Source organism: Cyprinodon tularosa, unplaced genomic scaffold, assembly GCF_016077235.1.
Source record: "Cyprinodon tularosa strain WSP-4 unplaced genomic scaffold, ASM1607723v1 ctg907, whole genome shotgun sequence".
NCBI classification, from domain to species: domain Eukaryota; kingdom Metazoa; phylum Chordata; class Actinopteri; order Cyprinodontiformes; family Cyprinodontidae; genus Cyprinodon; species Cyprinodon tularosa.
This window is the reverse complement of record NW_024039682.1, coordinates 193,746-211,332: the sequence shown is the minus strand read 5'-3', so window position 1 is coordinate 211,332 and position 17,587 is coordinate 193,746. Positions and strand designations below refer to the sequence as shown.

The following is a 17,587-nucleotide window of genomic DNA, read 5'->3' as shown; positions in this document are numbered from 1 at the left end:
TAAACTGCTCTGTATTCCTCCTGCCTCTGATTGACGAAATAAGCTCCCTCTTCCTTGGCGACCCTGAAAAGAACTGCATCGGATAGAGAATAAATTAATAGGAGCAAATGCTGATTCCAGGATCCTTGACAATATGGACAACCAGCACTGCAGGTTTATTGAATACAGAAGATTGCTTGTTACTTTGCTAAACACCCTTTTAAACTTTTCTTACTCTTCTTTCTTATTAAGTCTGAGCTGCATCAACCAAAACAAAGCTGTAAAAAAAACTGACTCACTGCCACTTGATTAAACGATGTCTCAGGGGGCAGCAAATTAAGTCTGAGATGGATTAAAACATCATGTTTACATTCTGCTATCTCTCATATGTGAGCCTAACCAGCAGTCAGTCAATCAATTCTGGCCTCATATTATTGTCAAATTAATATTTATAAGGGTGCAGTCCTAATTAATGTTACATTTGACAAGAGGATAAATACCTTAGCACTCTTGCATACAGTATTTGGCAACTTGCAAACATCTTTGGCTCTGCATAGAAGTGGATTTTAGCAGCCTACCACAGAGCAGAGGAAGGAAGACTAATTAAAGCCCCTCAGGGAGACCCAAGGATGGGAGCTCTTTGTCTGTAAGGAGTCAGGGAACGTACAGTTCCCCCCAGATCCGATTAGGGTGCATTACCACATGGCAACTTCTGCATTATTAAAACATGTTATTGAATTATTGGACCATTGCAGAATCTCCTACACTAAAGGAATATAAAACGCTTTTATAACCATTTTCACCCAAATGGAGGAGGAGAAAGTTACAGAGAGAGTTCATTGATGGCGCAATGATCACACCATCTTCTAAAGAATAGATTAGTATAACCTTAAAGAAATAAAACCATCTATGCTAAGAAATAAGCAGATGGACAAGGTCATAGCCTATTTGAATATTACAGTATAATAATTTTTGGCCTTATGCTTGCAAAGAAGTTGTCATGAAGGTATAATTTGATCTGACAGATTGCTTACAACGGCTGATTTTTACACTATGAAATGGCAAGCAAGGTCAGATTTTGATTTACAACAGTAGACATGAACCATGAAACTTAAGTAAGCTGGAGGCAGAAAAAAAAACATTAAAAAAGAGAATTAATCGGTTTTATGTTAATTCTAAGTTGAACGCTGTAAAGTTATCTGTAGTCAGCATCTTACCTGGAGCAGAAAACTCTGGGTTGGTACTCTGACAGACTTCAACTAATGGCTGATTAAAGCGTCCCCTGTATGTCATTTTTAAGCTGTTTAAAAGTCTAATTTATCATTTTAAATTGTAAAATCAGTTTAAAGTACTTAAATCGCCTATATTATGCAAAATTCATTTGCAAATGAATCCATAAGGACTCTTAAGCTGGAGCAAAAGAGCGTCTACACCCGCCCTGATGAGGGCTGTCCGAATACTGCTGCCGGAAAAAGGAAGCTGGATGTTTTCTATTGATTGTTCATTTAGCACAGAAACTTTCATAAGAACGACTGAAAAACATCAGGAAAAAAATAATGCAACACTTAATACACAAGCAAGAAAAGAGCTTATGAATAGTAACCATAAAAAAAAAATCAATTACATTTTATTTCGGTTTGGAAACAGGTGTGCAAGAGAAATACTTCTAAAAAGACAAATATAAATATCCTGTTTTTTTTTTTTTTTATTATTTAATAAGGTTTAATCAATTCCAAATTCGAGCTCTTTCAAACATCCAATTTGTTATTCTAAAAGTCCCTTCTGTGTTTAAGGAATACAAAACTAGAATATCCCCTGAATTTGAGCCTTTTGAATAAAAAAAACAAATGCTCCAGCCACAAAGAAAATATTAAATGTTTTGTCGGCCAGATGCAATGATTGGAGCATAATTAACGAATGGATCCATGTAGAATATGGAAAACAAAAGCCATTTTTAAAGACTCATTCTGACTTATAATAAAATATTTTAATATCTACACCTATTCAAACCCACTAAAACTTCAAAGCTTTCTACAGCTTGGATCCGCGCGATATTTGCTGACCATCGTGTGAGGTGGTTGGAGAAGGACAATGAAATACAACATTTTGAACTGATGACAGACAGCCGTAAATGATGCAAGGTGAAAAGGCTAATTAGGTTCCATCATTCATTCTGAATGATTCATTTTCTCGGGTGCAGCTCAGCAGGCGCTCTGTAAACATGTAATAATGATAGACCCCACACCCTGCATGATCAATTCTCTTGATAAATACTAATGATTCTGGCTGGATGGCATCTGCAAAGGTGCCAGTAATCAGATGGATATTCTGTAAACCAGGCGCCTGGCTAATTCATTAGCAGAGCTTGTTTTGTTTCATAGTTATTTACAATATAAACCTATCTCACAGCTAAATGAACAGGCAGAAAAACAGGTATTTAATATAAAACTTTTATTTAGAATAAAACAATGTAGCCATATTACATGTAGTGTGTTCAATCTATTTTACATACCTCAGGAGAAGCGACACAGTTCTGCCGTGATAAAGTTCATCATGATTAGAATCGTTAAAACAATCACTAACATTAGTTGACGGCTGGAGGAGGTTATAGTAGTGTTGGTCAGTTTCACAGGTTTTACAGAACAGCATAGATCACAACAACATGACGCAGCAAGGAAAACCCAACAACTGATGCTCATCATGGGAACTAAGCTTCTGCAGGTCAAACACCCACAGTGATTACTTTGTTTTTAAAACTTGGTTACTCCTCATTGCAGTGTACACCAATACAGTAAGCAAAAGCTTAGAATACTAAACCAGGTTGTTCATGACTGAAACAGATCACGACTGCTTTAAACGACCACAAAGAAAAACAAAAAACTGTGTCTACGAGTCTGAGGTAGCAAGGCAATCATGGCTTTACTCTGATTTATTAACATTTATCTCCAAAAAAAAAAAAAAATCCACCCTACATAACGATGATGGGCCTTTTACAAATCAAGATTAAAAGTCTGCATTTATTTAATCTTTATGCACAATATCATTATAATTTAAGAGCAGCTGTCTCAGTTTTCCACATGTGGAATGACAAACTCTTATAGGCACAGAAAGGGTAAAGTTGAGACAAAGTCTGCCGGCATTTTAACACGTTTTAAAGGGGAACTTGACATCAAACATGCTTAAGGACAGATTTCAAAAGTGACTTTATAATTTCTAAACGATCCTGTAATCTGTCAAGTGTCTTCTTTTATTACACCCACTCCCTTAAAAGCTACTTTAACGGACAAAGACAAAGGAGCTAGATGTTACACAGCAGTGGAATGACACGAAAATGTAACAGTTTTATTCGCAGTAAAGGCAAAAAACTGATCACAAATCCCAAAGCAATCATTTGCAAGAAACCATATTTTACTATACAGTACATCTGGAAATCTAAAGAGGAAAAAAATAAACTGACACAAGTTCAATCAAGTTCAGGTACAATCTACAGTTGCATAGTACAAGACAAGATGGTAAAACTAGTTCAGTTGTCTGCCTCTGTGCGTCTTTGGGATTCAGGGGTAGGGAATTGTTTTTGTTTGGGAATGGTCTCATGTGTGCACACACACAAACTCCATCTTATGGTACTGGTCCTCACATGACCTTAAAAAATACAAAGAGAAAGAATCAATACAGTTAAAATATTAACTAATGCCAACAGAGAATCAAAACAGATTAAAACATAAACATAAAAAAAGTGCATCTGAAGGCAAGTTATTTTAGGCTAATAGTTGCCACATATTTCTCTGGATCAGGACATCTTGAAGTGAGAGGAAAAAAAGAAAATCACAAGTTTGAAGACAGTAATCCAACTTTGAAGGCTGGAAAATGGACTTGAGTGGCTAAAGACAGGTACGGTCCATTAGGAACAATACAGCTGTAGTGGTGAGTGTGGAGGGAAACATAACTACTAGCTTGGAAATTGGACTTTAACCTTTAAATGACTGTTGTGTTCATGTCAATAGAGCGTACCATAAATTGCTCAAATATAAAAAAAAAGAGTCAGGATAACAGTAGTGTGGAAATGAAAAGGAATTAACGCATTTATCTCTAGAAAGTTTTGTTAAAAAAATCTGACAGATGAAACTGAAGTGAGGTTGCTGCTAAGTTCCAAATGTAAACGCAAAGCAAACTGAACAGCTTTTAAGTTATTTTTCCACTCATGGCTTACTATAGAATCCAAGTCTTTGTCACCATGGCATCACTAACCTGGGCTTGAAGCACTACCTATAGCAGTGGTGCTGTTGTTTTGCAGAAGTTCATGTAGTGTATCTAGTAGTTATAATATCTGTTATGTGTGGAGTAAAAATGGAACAGTAGGAATTTGAAAATATCCAGGCAGATTGCAAAACAGATGAAATGTTTAAATAAATCTGAGTTTCACAATCCTTGCTTTTAAATGTGTCATTTCCATGATTTTAGTATCTTACTATAATATATTCAGGTTGTGGATATAGAGCAAATGAGTTGATTTATGGTGCAACACGTACTGTAGGTCTGCATCCACTACCTGCACATAGAGTCATGTATAATAAAAAGACTTCCCTGTTTTTTTAATATGTTTGGAATTAATGAATATTTAATCAGCTCAGAAGTAGAAAAAAAGAATTAGAATGTTTTAGCAATAAAAAGATATTCATCAGATGACATCACTGTTTCTTAGAAAAGAGGAAAACCAGACAGTGCTGGTTTGTGACGATTTATTTTTATCCCTACAGATTTTAAAAATAGTGAGTGCAGGGGGTTCGTGAGTCATGGTGCAATGGGTTCTCAGTTTTAATGCAAATGTATGTAACTCAGCACTTCAAGCATAAAAATGAACAAATCGGGAAAAAATAAAGAAATATTGGTGGAATTGAAGTGAAAGAAGAAATTAGATAAGCTATTTGGTTGATTTAGTAATGCTTATGAAATGAGGGTGTAGCTGTGAAATGAGAGAAAAGATCCAAGTCTGGATATGAAAAACACATTAAAAACAAATGTTTTATGAAAGGTTTTATGTTCAGTTGTAGCTGCTGGGTTTCCTTTGTGTTATCAACCAAGAAAGTAATACCAAATGGAAGTCCTTATAGAGAATAAACTGCGGTGTTTGCTTCATTTCTGCTTTTCTTGCAGTATAAATTAGAACTTGTTTAGAACATAGATAAACACTAAAAGAATAACCTGTGCTTATTGACTACAAAGGATTCCTACCAATTTTTTTTTATATTTTTTATATTTTCTAGAATTAATTTCTAGAAATCAAATTCTCCTTTTATCTAAGTTGTGATCGATATATATCGAAGTTCATTAGGAATTTTTTAAAGATATTTTGAATGCGTTTAGACTAGGAATTAATCGGATTAATCGTGATCATTAACTGGAGTATAGAGACTGTAAAACATGCCTTTAGCGATCCACTTAGAGCAGTAATTATTCCAAGATTGTAAAAAAATATATTAAAATTTTGCATTCAAGATAATATGCTCAATCCAGAACTCCTCAAATGGAAAAGTTTTAGTTTCACCTGGTTTAACTTCAGGTAATCTTCTTTGGGGATCCTTTGGCTATCTGATTATTAATCGATTTATCGGCAAAATAATCATTAGTTGCAGCCCTAGTTTAGCCTCCTATCATAGAACCCTCGAAAACCACAGACCTAAGGGTAGATGGATGGGGTCATTAAATAAATAAGAATAAATTAAAGGATAAATAAATGGATATGTAAACAAGTTGACAAAAAATTTGTGGAGTAAAAAAACTCGGAACTAAACGCTATTCCTGACATTTTGTATTGAAAAAGCTTCCTGGATGGGAAGGGAAACATCTTCAAACTTGGAAACCAAGTCCAGTGGATTGTTTTAATAATTTGGAATAAAAAAACATTGAAAAATGGATGGACTGGTAAAGACAATCCAACTATAAATAAACTACATTTTCCATACTTCTCCAAACTGTTTATTAAACCTGATAGCAAAGCCTGTAGGATAACACGAAAGGTTTGCACAAAACCTAACTGCATGACTACACCACAAGAAAGGACCCTTGAGAAAACTGAAAGTGAAAATGGTGACAGTTTTCCCAAACCTTAAATTAACACCATGTAAAAATCTTAACTACTAAATATTCTTTTGTCAGAAAGTTTGGATACAGCAGCGCTGAAGATATGGATGAATAATTGCAGTGGAACGAGGTCAGTGGTGAAAGCTTTTACAATACTTCCATCCCAAAACGCACCTCGACCTCAAAACGGTAGAGAATGAGAGGAGCCGACTAATGGAAGTCCCCAGAGATCCATTAGTCGGCTCTTTCCCAGAAATCTTCTGATACATGCATGAAGTTGAGGGATTGAAGAAGGGTCCTGCTTTTGTGGCAGTACCTGTAATTACCTCTAACATGCACTCTGCTCCAATTTTACCCATCTTTATTAATTACTCATAAACAAACTACGCAACAGAAAAGAAAAAGAGAGAAAGCTGCTAATATGCAGACTAATTTCCAGCTCTAGTGTTTATATTGAGGAAAATCGTCTTACCTGTGGTCTTGAGGAAAGGCTTGAGGCTGTGGGAGAGAAAACAAAACAGCAGTTTAATGCTTTAAATTAACAGTTCATCTGTTTGCATTTATATAATGCTAAATCATCAGCCTGCGGGTGCCTTCTCATTTTGATACACACACCCAGCTCTGCACCGCTCATTCCTCTGGGCTCTGCAGGAACTGAAGCCATATAGTGCTGGAGCCAAAGCAAGATTGGAATGGATTTTTAACTAAAGCCCTCATCTTGGTTTTAACCCTGAAAGTAAATGCAATTTAAAGGCAGCAAGCTTCAATTTTACATTTGAGCACTTTAAGACTTGATTAACACTCCTAAAAGTGGAGATTCTTTTTAATTTGGGAAAAGCATATCAAAAAGGACGTATAAGCAATTGTAGATCGCCTTAATTCTTATCCTGAATTTAGTTTAAAATCCAAGAAGTTAGCTTTTCAAAAAGCTAGTTTAAATAGCAGCCTTCAGCTATTAACTCATCTTTGGTAATAATTCCTACATTTTCTGTAGGGTTAGGCAGCAATACTGACTTTGGACTGGATAAAACAAATACTCCCAATGTCTGAGGATGATGTGGCCCCTTTAGGCCAAGTTCGAATCCTCTGATGCTTCTGGTTTAGAAGCAGTTTAACATAAAGAATGGGACCGCTGTAGATCATCCTGGATATATCTGTGTGGTGGCTTTTTAAGCACTACACAACTATATGTCAGATCTTGTAAATCTCCCAAAAACTCTTGAACTGGCCTTATTTCACCATGTTTCCAAAGCTGTGATTATCTGTTCTTCTTTTGCACATTCCTCTAATGCCTGATTTCCTTCCTCAACTTTTTTTTCCCTTAATGCACCCAATACAGCACCCTGTGTGTGTTTCTTTTGCGACTATGTCACAAATGTAAAGTCAGTCGTCTTTCCCCCGACAGTCTAAGCTATAAACTAATATTTAAATGTTACGAATACTGATTTAAATTGGTCTTAAACGCTAATTTAAGCATTAGGTGAAGGTCATCATAAAATTTGACAGAATAATATTAGTTTTGGATTAGAAACTGAACCCATCTCAGAGAAGCATAATCGTGTGCTTAGTAGCCATCATTTAAACTTCAAATCTGACAACATGCACACAGCGAGTGAGAAAGGACAAACACTAATGGATCATTATATTCATGGAGAGGAATACATACACAAAGCTGATAAATCAGGAAAAATGTGTGAGAAAATCCTCACCGATCATCTCTTCTCTCTTTATAGCAGTGGTTCCTTTATTTCTAAGGACATCCTTAACTTTAAAATCAATATTAGAGTGTAGAAGTACTACAACAGTACTATAAATAAAAAAAAAAGAAAAGTATTTCCGCTCTCAATCCTATTTTTATTCATTAATGTTTCTGAGGTAGGTTCAGATAGTCTCTTTTGTCATGAGAAAACATCACTTAATGTTGATCTACATGGTGGACTTTCTATAAGTTCAGCAACTGAGCTTCTAACAATGTATAAAATAATCTGCAGCCAAATACTTTTTTTTTTTGGTTCTTACCACATTGGGAACAAGAACAATTTTCTCGGTTCTTGCGGTGTATGCAACAAAGCTGAATACACCCCCCCTCAGGCAAACGCTGAACCAAAAAGCAGAATAGTCTTTATTCAAGCAATTCCAAATCCAAAAGACATAGAGGGTAAAGTTCAACTCTACATCAGCAGTTGTACTTAAATTCTGAAGGACTTCCTTTCATGATTGTAAAACCAGAAGAGCTCCTCCATCCAAGCAGTTACACTTAAACGCTGCAATAGGCTTTTTTGTCATCCACTTCTATTAACCGTGCTGGGTCCTAAAAAAGCAGCTCAAGACTGCAAGCTTTTAGTTAGTTTTTCAATATTATGATTTTATTTTACAAAATTCGCCCTAGTATTTCAAAGTTTTTGCTAATCTACTTGTCAAGTAAGCATTAGAAATTCTACCCACTTCTAAAAGCTTTACTAAATCAGGGCAAATTAAGAACATTGAGCAGGGATCCTTTTCCCAAAAGGGTTGCTGTTCCTCTGGGGAACTGTTAGTCCGACCACACCAAAAGAAAGAGAACAAAAACACTTGAGTTAAGCAGTAAACAGGCCTAGTTTTGGAACTAACAATGAAAAATATATTTAAAATATTAGGAAAACAGACCTAGGCTCTGTCTGAATGTCTGCCCTAACCACTATATACGCTCTATATAGTGATTGAGGGATCTACAGGTTGGGGCGGACGTTCGGATACAGCCTAAGACTATAGACTGTGCAGCTGTTCATTGATGATATGTGACTAAATGTTACTGTTAGGTGAACCGGCATTTGTTTAAAAAAAAAAAAAAAAAAAAACGCCAAGGCAAGGCTGTGGTTTATCCACATTGATTAAAAAGTGAGCTTACTAAATTTGCATATTAAGCTAAATACATTTCAATAAGCTGCATTTTTCACATTTTTTAAATATTTTAGAAGAGCTTTCCTAATCTTCTATTTTTCTTTCTAAAAATACCAAGGTTGTTCAGATATTCCACACAAAAAACAACATACAAATAATTTGAATATATAAAAGAAAGACAGGCAGGTAAGGACAGGCCGACTCTCTTTAAGACAGCGGCGTGGAAAAATAAAAAAAACTAAACTAAATCAGCCGTTCGACTAAAGAGAGGCACGGCCTATGGCTCTTGTGGTGAAACACTGGCATGCTGATGTTTCAGGGGAGGCGGAGGAGGACTGGGAAACTTACGACTGCATGCAGGGAAGGAGTTGTTAATCTGCTCCATTACATCTGCCAGGTCAGAGCTGCTGTTGTGGGAGGGAAGCAGCTCCTCTGGACACACAGAGGCACAGAGAGGTGGGTATACAGTTACTGGGGACACTTTTTTTATCCTACCACAACAATAAACTTCCTAGATTTTCTACGAGCGATGCACGGATTTTTGAGGATGAAGGAATGTGGATTATTCTCCTTAAAGGATAGACACCTACATGTGTGTTTATAAGTGTGTGATTGCAGCTCATCACCAAGTTACAGGGTCTTACCTGAGTTTTCTGTAAGTGGTCCTCTTTCTTGCACAGTGGGAGAGGATGCTCCATTTACCCTCGAGTCCACCTCCGGCTGATGGAGAAGGGAAAATAAAAAAAATGAAAAAGATATGAGATTTTGTTTCTAAGCTAAGAGGGTTTTGTCTGTTTTCGAGTCTGATTTGATTCAAATCATAAACACATCACTCATGTCGGGTATTTTCCCTCCGGTCTTTAATACAGCAAGTATCAAACTATTGTTGAAAAAGAGAAACTTGTACAAATAGGTCCTTCAGGACTACAGGCCCATCTCAAACCTCCCATTCATCAGTAAACTTACAGAAAAAGTTGAGTTTCAACAGGTTAACAATGACCAGCTGCTTTGCTGTCTTCCAGTGAGGTTTCCATGCCAACCACAGTACAGAGACTTCCTTGATTAAGTTGTTCATTGACATTAAGTGACCTCAGCATATGGAAAACTGGGTTGGCCTTGTTGGTACTGCACTGGACTGGTTTAAATCCGGTCTAAAGGACTGGGACATTCGTGTGTCTATAGCGAACTTTAAATAAGAGACCAGAAAAATTGCATGTGGGGTTCCTAAAGGCTCCATTCTGGGGCCCCTCCTGTTCAACATCTACATGCTTCCCTTGACTCAGATTATAGCAAACAACCAGTTTAGTTACCATAACTATGCAGACAATACACAGCTTTATATCACACTATCAGCAGGTGACTATGAACCCATCAGAGCATTGTTTAGATGTTTAGAACAGATAAATAAGTGGATGCGGCATCATTTTCTACAACTTAATAAAAACACAACTGATGTAAAAATCTTCAGACCAAAAGAGGAGAGATCCAGAGTTAGCTCACAGCTCCAGCTTCTACAGCTAAAAACCACGGATTGTGGACTAAATCTTGGTGTCATGATGGACTCAGACCTGAAGCTTCAGAGGCACATGAAGGTTACTAAGGTTACTAAGTTACTAAGTCTGCCTTTTATCTCCTGAAGAATATTTCCAAGATTAAAGCACCAATGTCCAAGCAGAATCTAGAAAAACTCATTCATCTTTAGTAGAATTGATTACTGAAACAGTCTTCATAGGTTTGCCAAAAAGTTCATCAGAAAGCTGCCGCTGATCCAAAACACTGCTGCCTGTGTTCTCACTAGAAAAAAGAAAGTAGAACACATCAGCCAGGTTCTAAAGTCCTGCCACTGGTTCCCTATAGCTCACAGAATAGACTTTAAAATCCTTCTGTTAGACTATAAATAACTGAATGGATCAGCACATCAAAACATAACAGATTTATTGTCAGTGCATCAACCTTCCAGACCACTCAGGTCTCTAGTTCAAGCCTACTCCTGTTCATCCAAACTAGAACCAAACATAGAGAATCAGCATTTAGTTCCTATGCTCCACTGATCTGGAACAAACTCCCAGGAGCCTGTAAAAGTGCTGAAAGCCTCAGTTCTTTTAAGTCAAAGTTAAAAATCCATTAGTTTAGAGCTGCTTTTGACTCTTAAAGTTAAACTGATCACATAGGTATTAGTTGAAGGCTGTGGTCCAACTGTTTTAGTTGTTTTACTACCTGCTTTTATCGTTATTTGCTTTTATTTTGCTTTTGTGTTTCCATACTTCTACGTTATTGTCTTATTCATGTAAACCACTTTGAAATCTCCATCTACTAAATGTTGCTATACCAATAAACTTGTATTTATTTCCCCACTGGCACCTAAAAACAAAAGGCTTGCATGACGAGAACACAATGAGCTTAAAACATTTCATGAAGTTCCCTCCTAAAGTTTCACACCGAGAATAAAATATTTTGCGTGACTCATTCAAAGACCTCTAAGGACTCTTTTCTGGAGGCGACAGACAAATTCCTGGAATCCAATATAAATGATTGAAATGAATATTATGAAATTCAGCCAAAAGATACAGCAAACGTTATTGCATCCACACTGAAAGAAACAACATGAAAGTTTAATGAGTCTGCCTTAATGCTGTTACATTTAGCTCCAAGCACATGCAGTAAATCAGATGGTAAACATAGATTACCTTTGGCAATCGGAAAGTCTGCGATGACATTTAGTGGAGTTTTTAATAAGGTAATTAAAGTAGGAGACGTTGGTGATCCCTCACCTAAACATACTTCATGCTGTCCACTGTCCTAAGCTTCAAATATGTGTTAACATCACACAATAACCTTAAATAGCTGTCTAAATATATCTATTATAAGTTATTAATTATTAAAAGATAAATAAATATAATTTTGAAGGTTATTTTAGTTCAATGAAAGTCACATTTTCCATCTATGAACATTTGCATCAAACGTTTTTACAATCTTAAAATTTTCAGGAGGAAACTAGAGAAAACTGTTTATCTCTGGCAACCACCATCTTCTTTAGTTGCTGTTGTCCAAACCGTGAGTAAAGCATCAAATATCATCTAAGAATAGCTGTGTTAGAGCTTTAGTCAACCTTAAAGGGTGTAAATGTAACACCAATCAAGCAGAGGGGCTTTTTTAAAGATGTGTCCTTAAGCATAGCCTTACATGTCTGCAGCATACAGTATGGACAACAAACACCTTGTTAGATTTCCAGGGACTCAAATGTCAAACAGCACCACCTTATACGTAGCAACAGGATGTAAAGTACAAACACTTACTTCTGAGTGCTGCATGATGTTTGCATTTATCTTTAGGAGACAGCAATTCACTTCAGAAACCATTGAAAATAAAATAAAAAAAAAGGCTTCACTAAATTCTTGCAGAGATGCCAGACTTGTCTACCGTTTGATCTACTCTGGTTGAAGTCCTATTGTTTTTTTTCTTGCTTGTACTTCAGTTTATTTACAAAAGATTTGTGGCACTGATGTAAAAGATAAAAGCTGCATATAGAGGATAAAGCATGAGTAAAACATCTGAGGAGAAGTGTGACTGTGTGCATTTACCACGACGATCTGACAGTTACTTTTAAGTCAATAATTTTTGTTGGCTCAGAGTAAAAATCTAAAATTATGTTCATTTTTTAACTTGAGAATATACTTCTCTTAAAACTGTAATTAAGGTCAACCAATCAGTCGGGTTAAAACTGGAATTTGTTGTTTTTCTATTGAGCTGCTGAACTAAATAAATTCACTTATGACAGTACTATTCCTCTTACTAAATTTAAAGTAGTTACTGAAGTTTAGGTTTGGGTTATTCCAATTTAGTTTGCTCTTTAGGGTTTAGTTTTGACTAATATAATGAAAACTTTATTTTTAATTCTTATATTTTTAAATTGATTCTCTGAAATTTAAGTAACATTTATTTATTTTTATATACGTATATATTTTTCTTTAATGGAAAACCATTTTATTGTTTATCTTCATAAGACCTCTAAACAAAGTTCGAAAGCTTAATTTTACTGCATCATGTCCTAGATAGGATTGAACTACGCTGAAATCAATGCTGTGGTATTGGTTTGTGGTTGACTGATTTGATTTCAGTTTCATTGAATTCTTTATTACACATAATCAAACAAAGGTGCCCTGATATAGTATTGGCATTACATATTCATCAGCTGCTAAATTAGGCACTCCCTACTTTTATTGGGTTGGATGCACTCGGATTTTTAAACGTTGATCGAAAGCATTATTTTTATTTAGAGATTGTGGTACATATTGAAACAATAGCGTTACAGTTGCTGCAGAAATGTCAAAGCCCTAGGGTGATGTATTGATTTGAAATCTGGTGACTATTAAAACCTTTTGAACACAATCATCATCAAGAAACCAGTTTATATGTAAATCTTTGTTACATGTTGCTTTTACGTGCTAAAAGTCGCTCAGAAGATAAGCAAACTGTTATGGTTAGCATCACTACTCATGTGGCCTTTAAACTATACTTCATTTGTACATAGGGAATAAGTAAATATTTTTCCTAACTGTTATTAGACAAATTAATTTTTCATACATAAAATACTGATTCTACCATTAAAATATCCCTTTATGAAGCTGGACCAGGCTTCACATTTCAGTTGTCATTGTTCAGTAGTGAGCTGATATCAGTACATGGAAAAACAATGGTGTGTCAAAACAGGTAGAATGTTGATATAAACATTCTTTGTTGGTACTATAAGTGGGCAAATGAGTTGCATGAAAATATAGCCTACATAGGAGGTCTATAACAGGGGGTCCGCGAACCCTAGGGGGTCGTCGGAGGTACTGCATGGGGGTCGCAAAAATTTTGGTTGATTACTTTTTTTATATTCCCCCCTGCAATTTTTATTTATTTATTTTTTTTAACAGTAATTGAAATGTCTTGAATTACACATTAACATGAATTCAACACACTGTAGTGTGTTCAGTCATCAATGCACACATTCAGCGACACACAGGAGCTCTTTCAAGCTGGGCACCGTTTTATTCACAACACCCGTCCCATCGACGAGGAATCCGAATCAGAAATACTTTAATAATCCCAGGGCAGAATTACTTTTGTTACATTACTCCATATGTAATAAAGGGACTATGGTACCAGTTTGATGTAACACAATTTCATATAATATATATAATTAGCGGGTCCCCGCTCCATCTAGCCATCAGTATGGGGAAACGTTCAAGACCCCTGCCCTACATCATCAAGTCAGCATCTTAAGGAGTTGTTCACACAGAACGGATTGAGTTAATGTTAATAACAGATTCTTACTCTAACCTTTGCATGTTGCAGCTTAAACCCAGATTAATTAGACCAGGCAAAATAGCCTGAATGTTTAAGCTGCTGTTAAACCAACCTGCTTATTTAAACTCATTTTTATTTTCTAATGCTCATCTGTAGAATTGAAATATATTGATTTCACAGGCAGAGGGGAACAAACAGGTTTGAATTCACTCCATGAAGGATATGACACGTGTGGATGCAGCATCTGCGGTGTTAAAGTTTATCACCAGAAAGCAAAAATAAAACAAACACGGGTTTGAGGCAATATCTAAATCAGCACCGCAAAGTTGATTGTATTTATAGTCTTATGTTGCACTACACAAATTAAAGATGCTTATTTTCATTCTATAATTCTATTTTCTGTTTCTTTGTCTTGAATATTTTTGGTTTTTATCAAAATTTGAGTTGGACTTAAAGGAGAAGTTCGGTTTTTTACACTTTAAGCCCATTTTCTGTAGTGTCCAGGATGAAATCGAATGAAGGACACCAAAATTTTGACAATTGCTCCTGTCTCTGCTTTTTGGCTCATTTAGAATCACCCCCTGGCTGCTTTAGAATGGCTAGCATAGAGCATGTCCGATAATGTCCTTAAAACAACCTTAAACGTTCTTTTTTTAAATATGCTACTCACCGTGTCGTCAGCGCTGTTCAATGACGTTCCAAAAAAAGTTTCGTAAAGAAAAAACGTTCCTGTAGTGTTTTATTTAGCATTTTGTAAATCCCATTGAGTTCTGTAGGAATAGTCAATATTCCGCTGCCACCGGAAACGGAAATGGGGCCTGTTTACACAGTTGTAGTCTTTTCGCTTCACTCTGTGTACTCCGACGTCGAGGTGCTAACGTCTCTGTTAAACACTTTAAAAAACTCTGAAAATGGAATACGAAAGGTGGATTCTTGATTCTCGACGTCGGAGTACACAGAGTGAAGCGAAAAGACTACAACTGTGTAAACAGGCCCCATTTCCGTTTCCGGTGGCAGCGGAATATTGACTATTCCTACAGAACTCAATGGGATTTACAAAATGCTAAATAAAACACTACAGGAACGTTTTTTCTTCACGAAACTTTTTTTGGAACGTCATTGAACAGCGCTGACGACACGGTGAGTAGCATATTTTAAAAAAAGAACGTTTAAGGTTGTTTTAAGGACATTATCGGACATGCTCTATGCTAGCCATTCTAAAGCAGCCAGGGGGTGATTCTAAATGAGCCAAAAAGCAGAGACAGGAGCAATTGTCAAAATTTTGGTGTCCTTCATTCGATTTCATCCTGGACACTACAGAAAATGGGCTTAAAGTGTAAAAAACCGAACTTCTCCTTTAAGTTGGACAGTGCATATCCCTTGAAGATTCATTTGTAGTTTTTTTTTTTTTATATATATTCTGGCCGATATATCAGATATTGGCCAATATGTGATATCTGCCTTCAAAATCCCATGTCGGTCGGGCTCTTGTTTTAAATAACTGTATAAAAACTGTGTCAGCGTTTTACTCCTTTATTTTTGTTTTTTGACTTCCTCTATAATAATAATAATGAGCTGCTCTGTGTCGCTCCTACCAGCTGCTGGTTGTGTAATTCTGGACCATTATTACTGCTCTGCAGCTGCTCCTCAACAACAAGCTTAATAAAAAATACAACTAAGAGGGAAAAATAAACTTTTAATCATAGTAATGTAGGAGTCAATTCATATGAGGCTGCAATGGAATAAAAATCATAAATTTCTTAACAGAAATAAAACTGTATTTAAATTTTGAAAGTATAACCATAAGCAGAACAAACTGTATTCTTAAACTAACAATATGACTATGGAACAGTCTGCTCCGTCAGGCATCTTGTTGAATCCTTATTCAAATTTTTTTTTTGTCTGCTAAATAACTACTGGTTTTTTATACTAATGGTTGCCTTACATCTATATTTTGAAAAAGGGTTATGAGAAAAGCACAGAAAAAGGACAAGTAGTGCTCTACACTGCACAATTAAGGACCATTTGGGATTATTCTGAGGACTACTACTTCATTTTCAAAAGAAAAGCACATGTGGGGCTTTTAAAAGTTTATTTTAACTATAAAAGTGCAGAATTATAACCATTCTGCTCAAATTGTGAGTGTGGACAGTAAGCAGCCTATGTTCTCTCGCATAACTAGACCTTTGGGCGACATATTCATATTTTAAAAGGAACACTTTGTATCTCACAGGATTCTGCACCACTTAATTTATGAGAGCAGCTCCAGCTATCATAAAAACCCTGTGATGCGAGAAAGTCTTCATCAAAGTAATAGCAGTTATATGACTTTATTGACCTAAACTGATATTTTTATTTTGCACTTTAAAGAAAAAGAAATTATTCTAAAAAAAATTACTTACAAGCCAAATACAAAAAATCTGACTTTTTTCTTTATGCTTGTAGTTGATCATGATTTGCTGGATTCTGCTTTTAAAAACTGACCTCAGTCTTAAATATCCTATGGAGGGGTGCACCATTATGCTGAAAATACTGCAATTATCAGCTAAATGTTCCTCGACTGATGGGAAACAGTTGTTCTGAAGGTTTTAGACCAAAGTAAGGAGTCTGAAACCTGACACTAAATTATGTGAAGATGCATCATGAGTTGCAGAACTGTAGCTTCCACTTTTACTGTCTGGAGAAAGGATTTTCCAGACAACTAATTTATCAGTCGATAAACTGCACTATTCTTCTGCAGTCCATTATTGTACTTTGCAAATTACGCTATTTCTTGGTTCCATTGCTGTTCTCCTCTAGACTCTCTACTATACATCATTAACTCACTGTTAATACAGACATACATCTACCTGTTGCCTCAATTTAGCACATTTTGTACGGGTGGCAACAAAAGAGCCATGAGATCTTCCGCTGCTCTGCCACTGAGTCTGCTTCTGCCAAAACCTTTGTTTGTTACTTTTGGAGACGTTCCATGCAGGTTTTGAAACAATAAATGCCATGTTTCCATATACTGCTTTCAGAATAGTTCAACATTTTTGTCAGAAATATTTTAAACTTGCTAAGCTAAACAAAATAATCTCTTATATTTGTGCATAAACAGATACCTTGATTCAAGCATATTGAGCAACACTTTTAGGACAGAATCTTAGAAGACAAAAAAAACCCAATGAAGTACATATTAAATGAAATTCAAAGAAAGGGGCCAAAAGGGTCAAGTTCAACTTGCTAAAAACCAACATTTGGCAGAGGTTTACCTCTTAAAAGCTTTCTATGCATAGAATAGTATGACTATAGAAATGGATTAAAAAAATGTCAATATTTTCTCCTAATAAATAACTTTTTCATTTGGTGATAA

General features: G+C 35.9%; 1 protein-coding gene across 8 annotated transcripts in view; it reads right to left on the bottom strand.

The window, feature by feature from the left end:
* Window positions 1-2,415: 2,415 nt before the first annotated feature.
* The window catches only part of utrn (utrophin), a 207,941-nt gene continuing 192,769 nt past the window's right edge, over window positions 2,416-17,587 (bottom strand). For 7 of the 8 annotated variants that reach the window (XM_038274309.1, XM_038274311.1, XM_038274310.1 and 4 more), the window contains 4 exons: window positions 9,585-9,660; window positions 9,289-9,372; window positions 6,533-6,558; window positions 2,416-3,621 (listed from right to left, as the gene is read on the bottom strand). In XM_038274309.1, the coding sequence (XP_038130237.1) occupies window positions 3,613-3,621; window positions 6,533-6,558; window positions 9,289-9,372; window positions 9,585-9,660 (195 nt within the window). In that variant the 3' untranslated portion in view covers window positions 2,416-3,612. The remainder of the gene's footprint in view (window positions 3,622-6,532; window positions 6,559-9,288; window positions 9,373-9,584; window positions 9,661-17,587) is intronic. The other variant, XM_038274312.1, reaches the window with a different exon arrangement.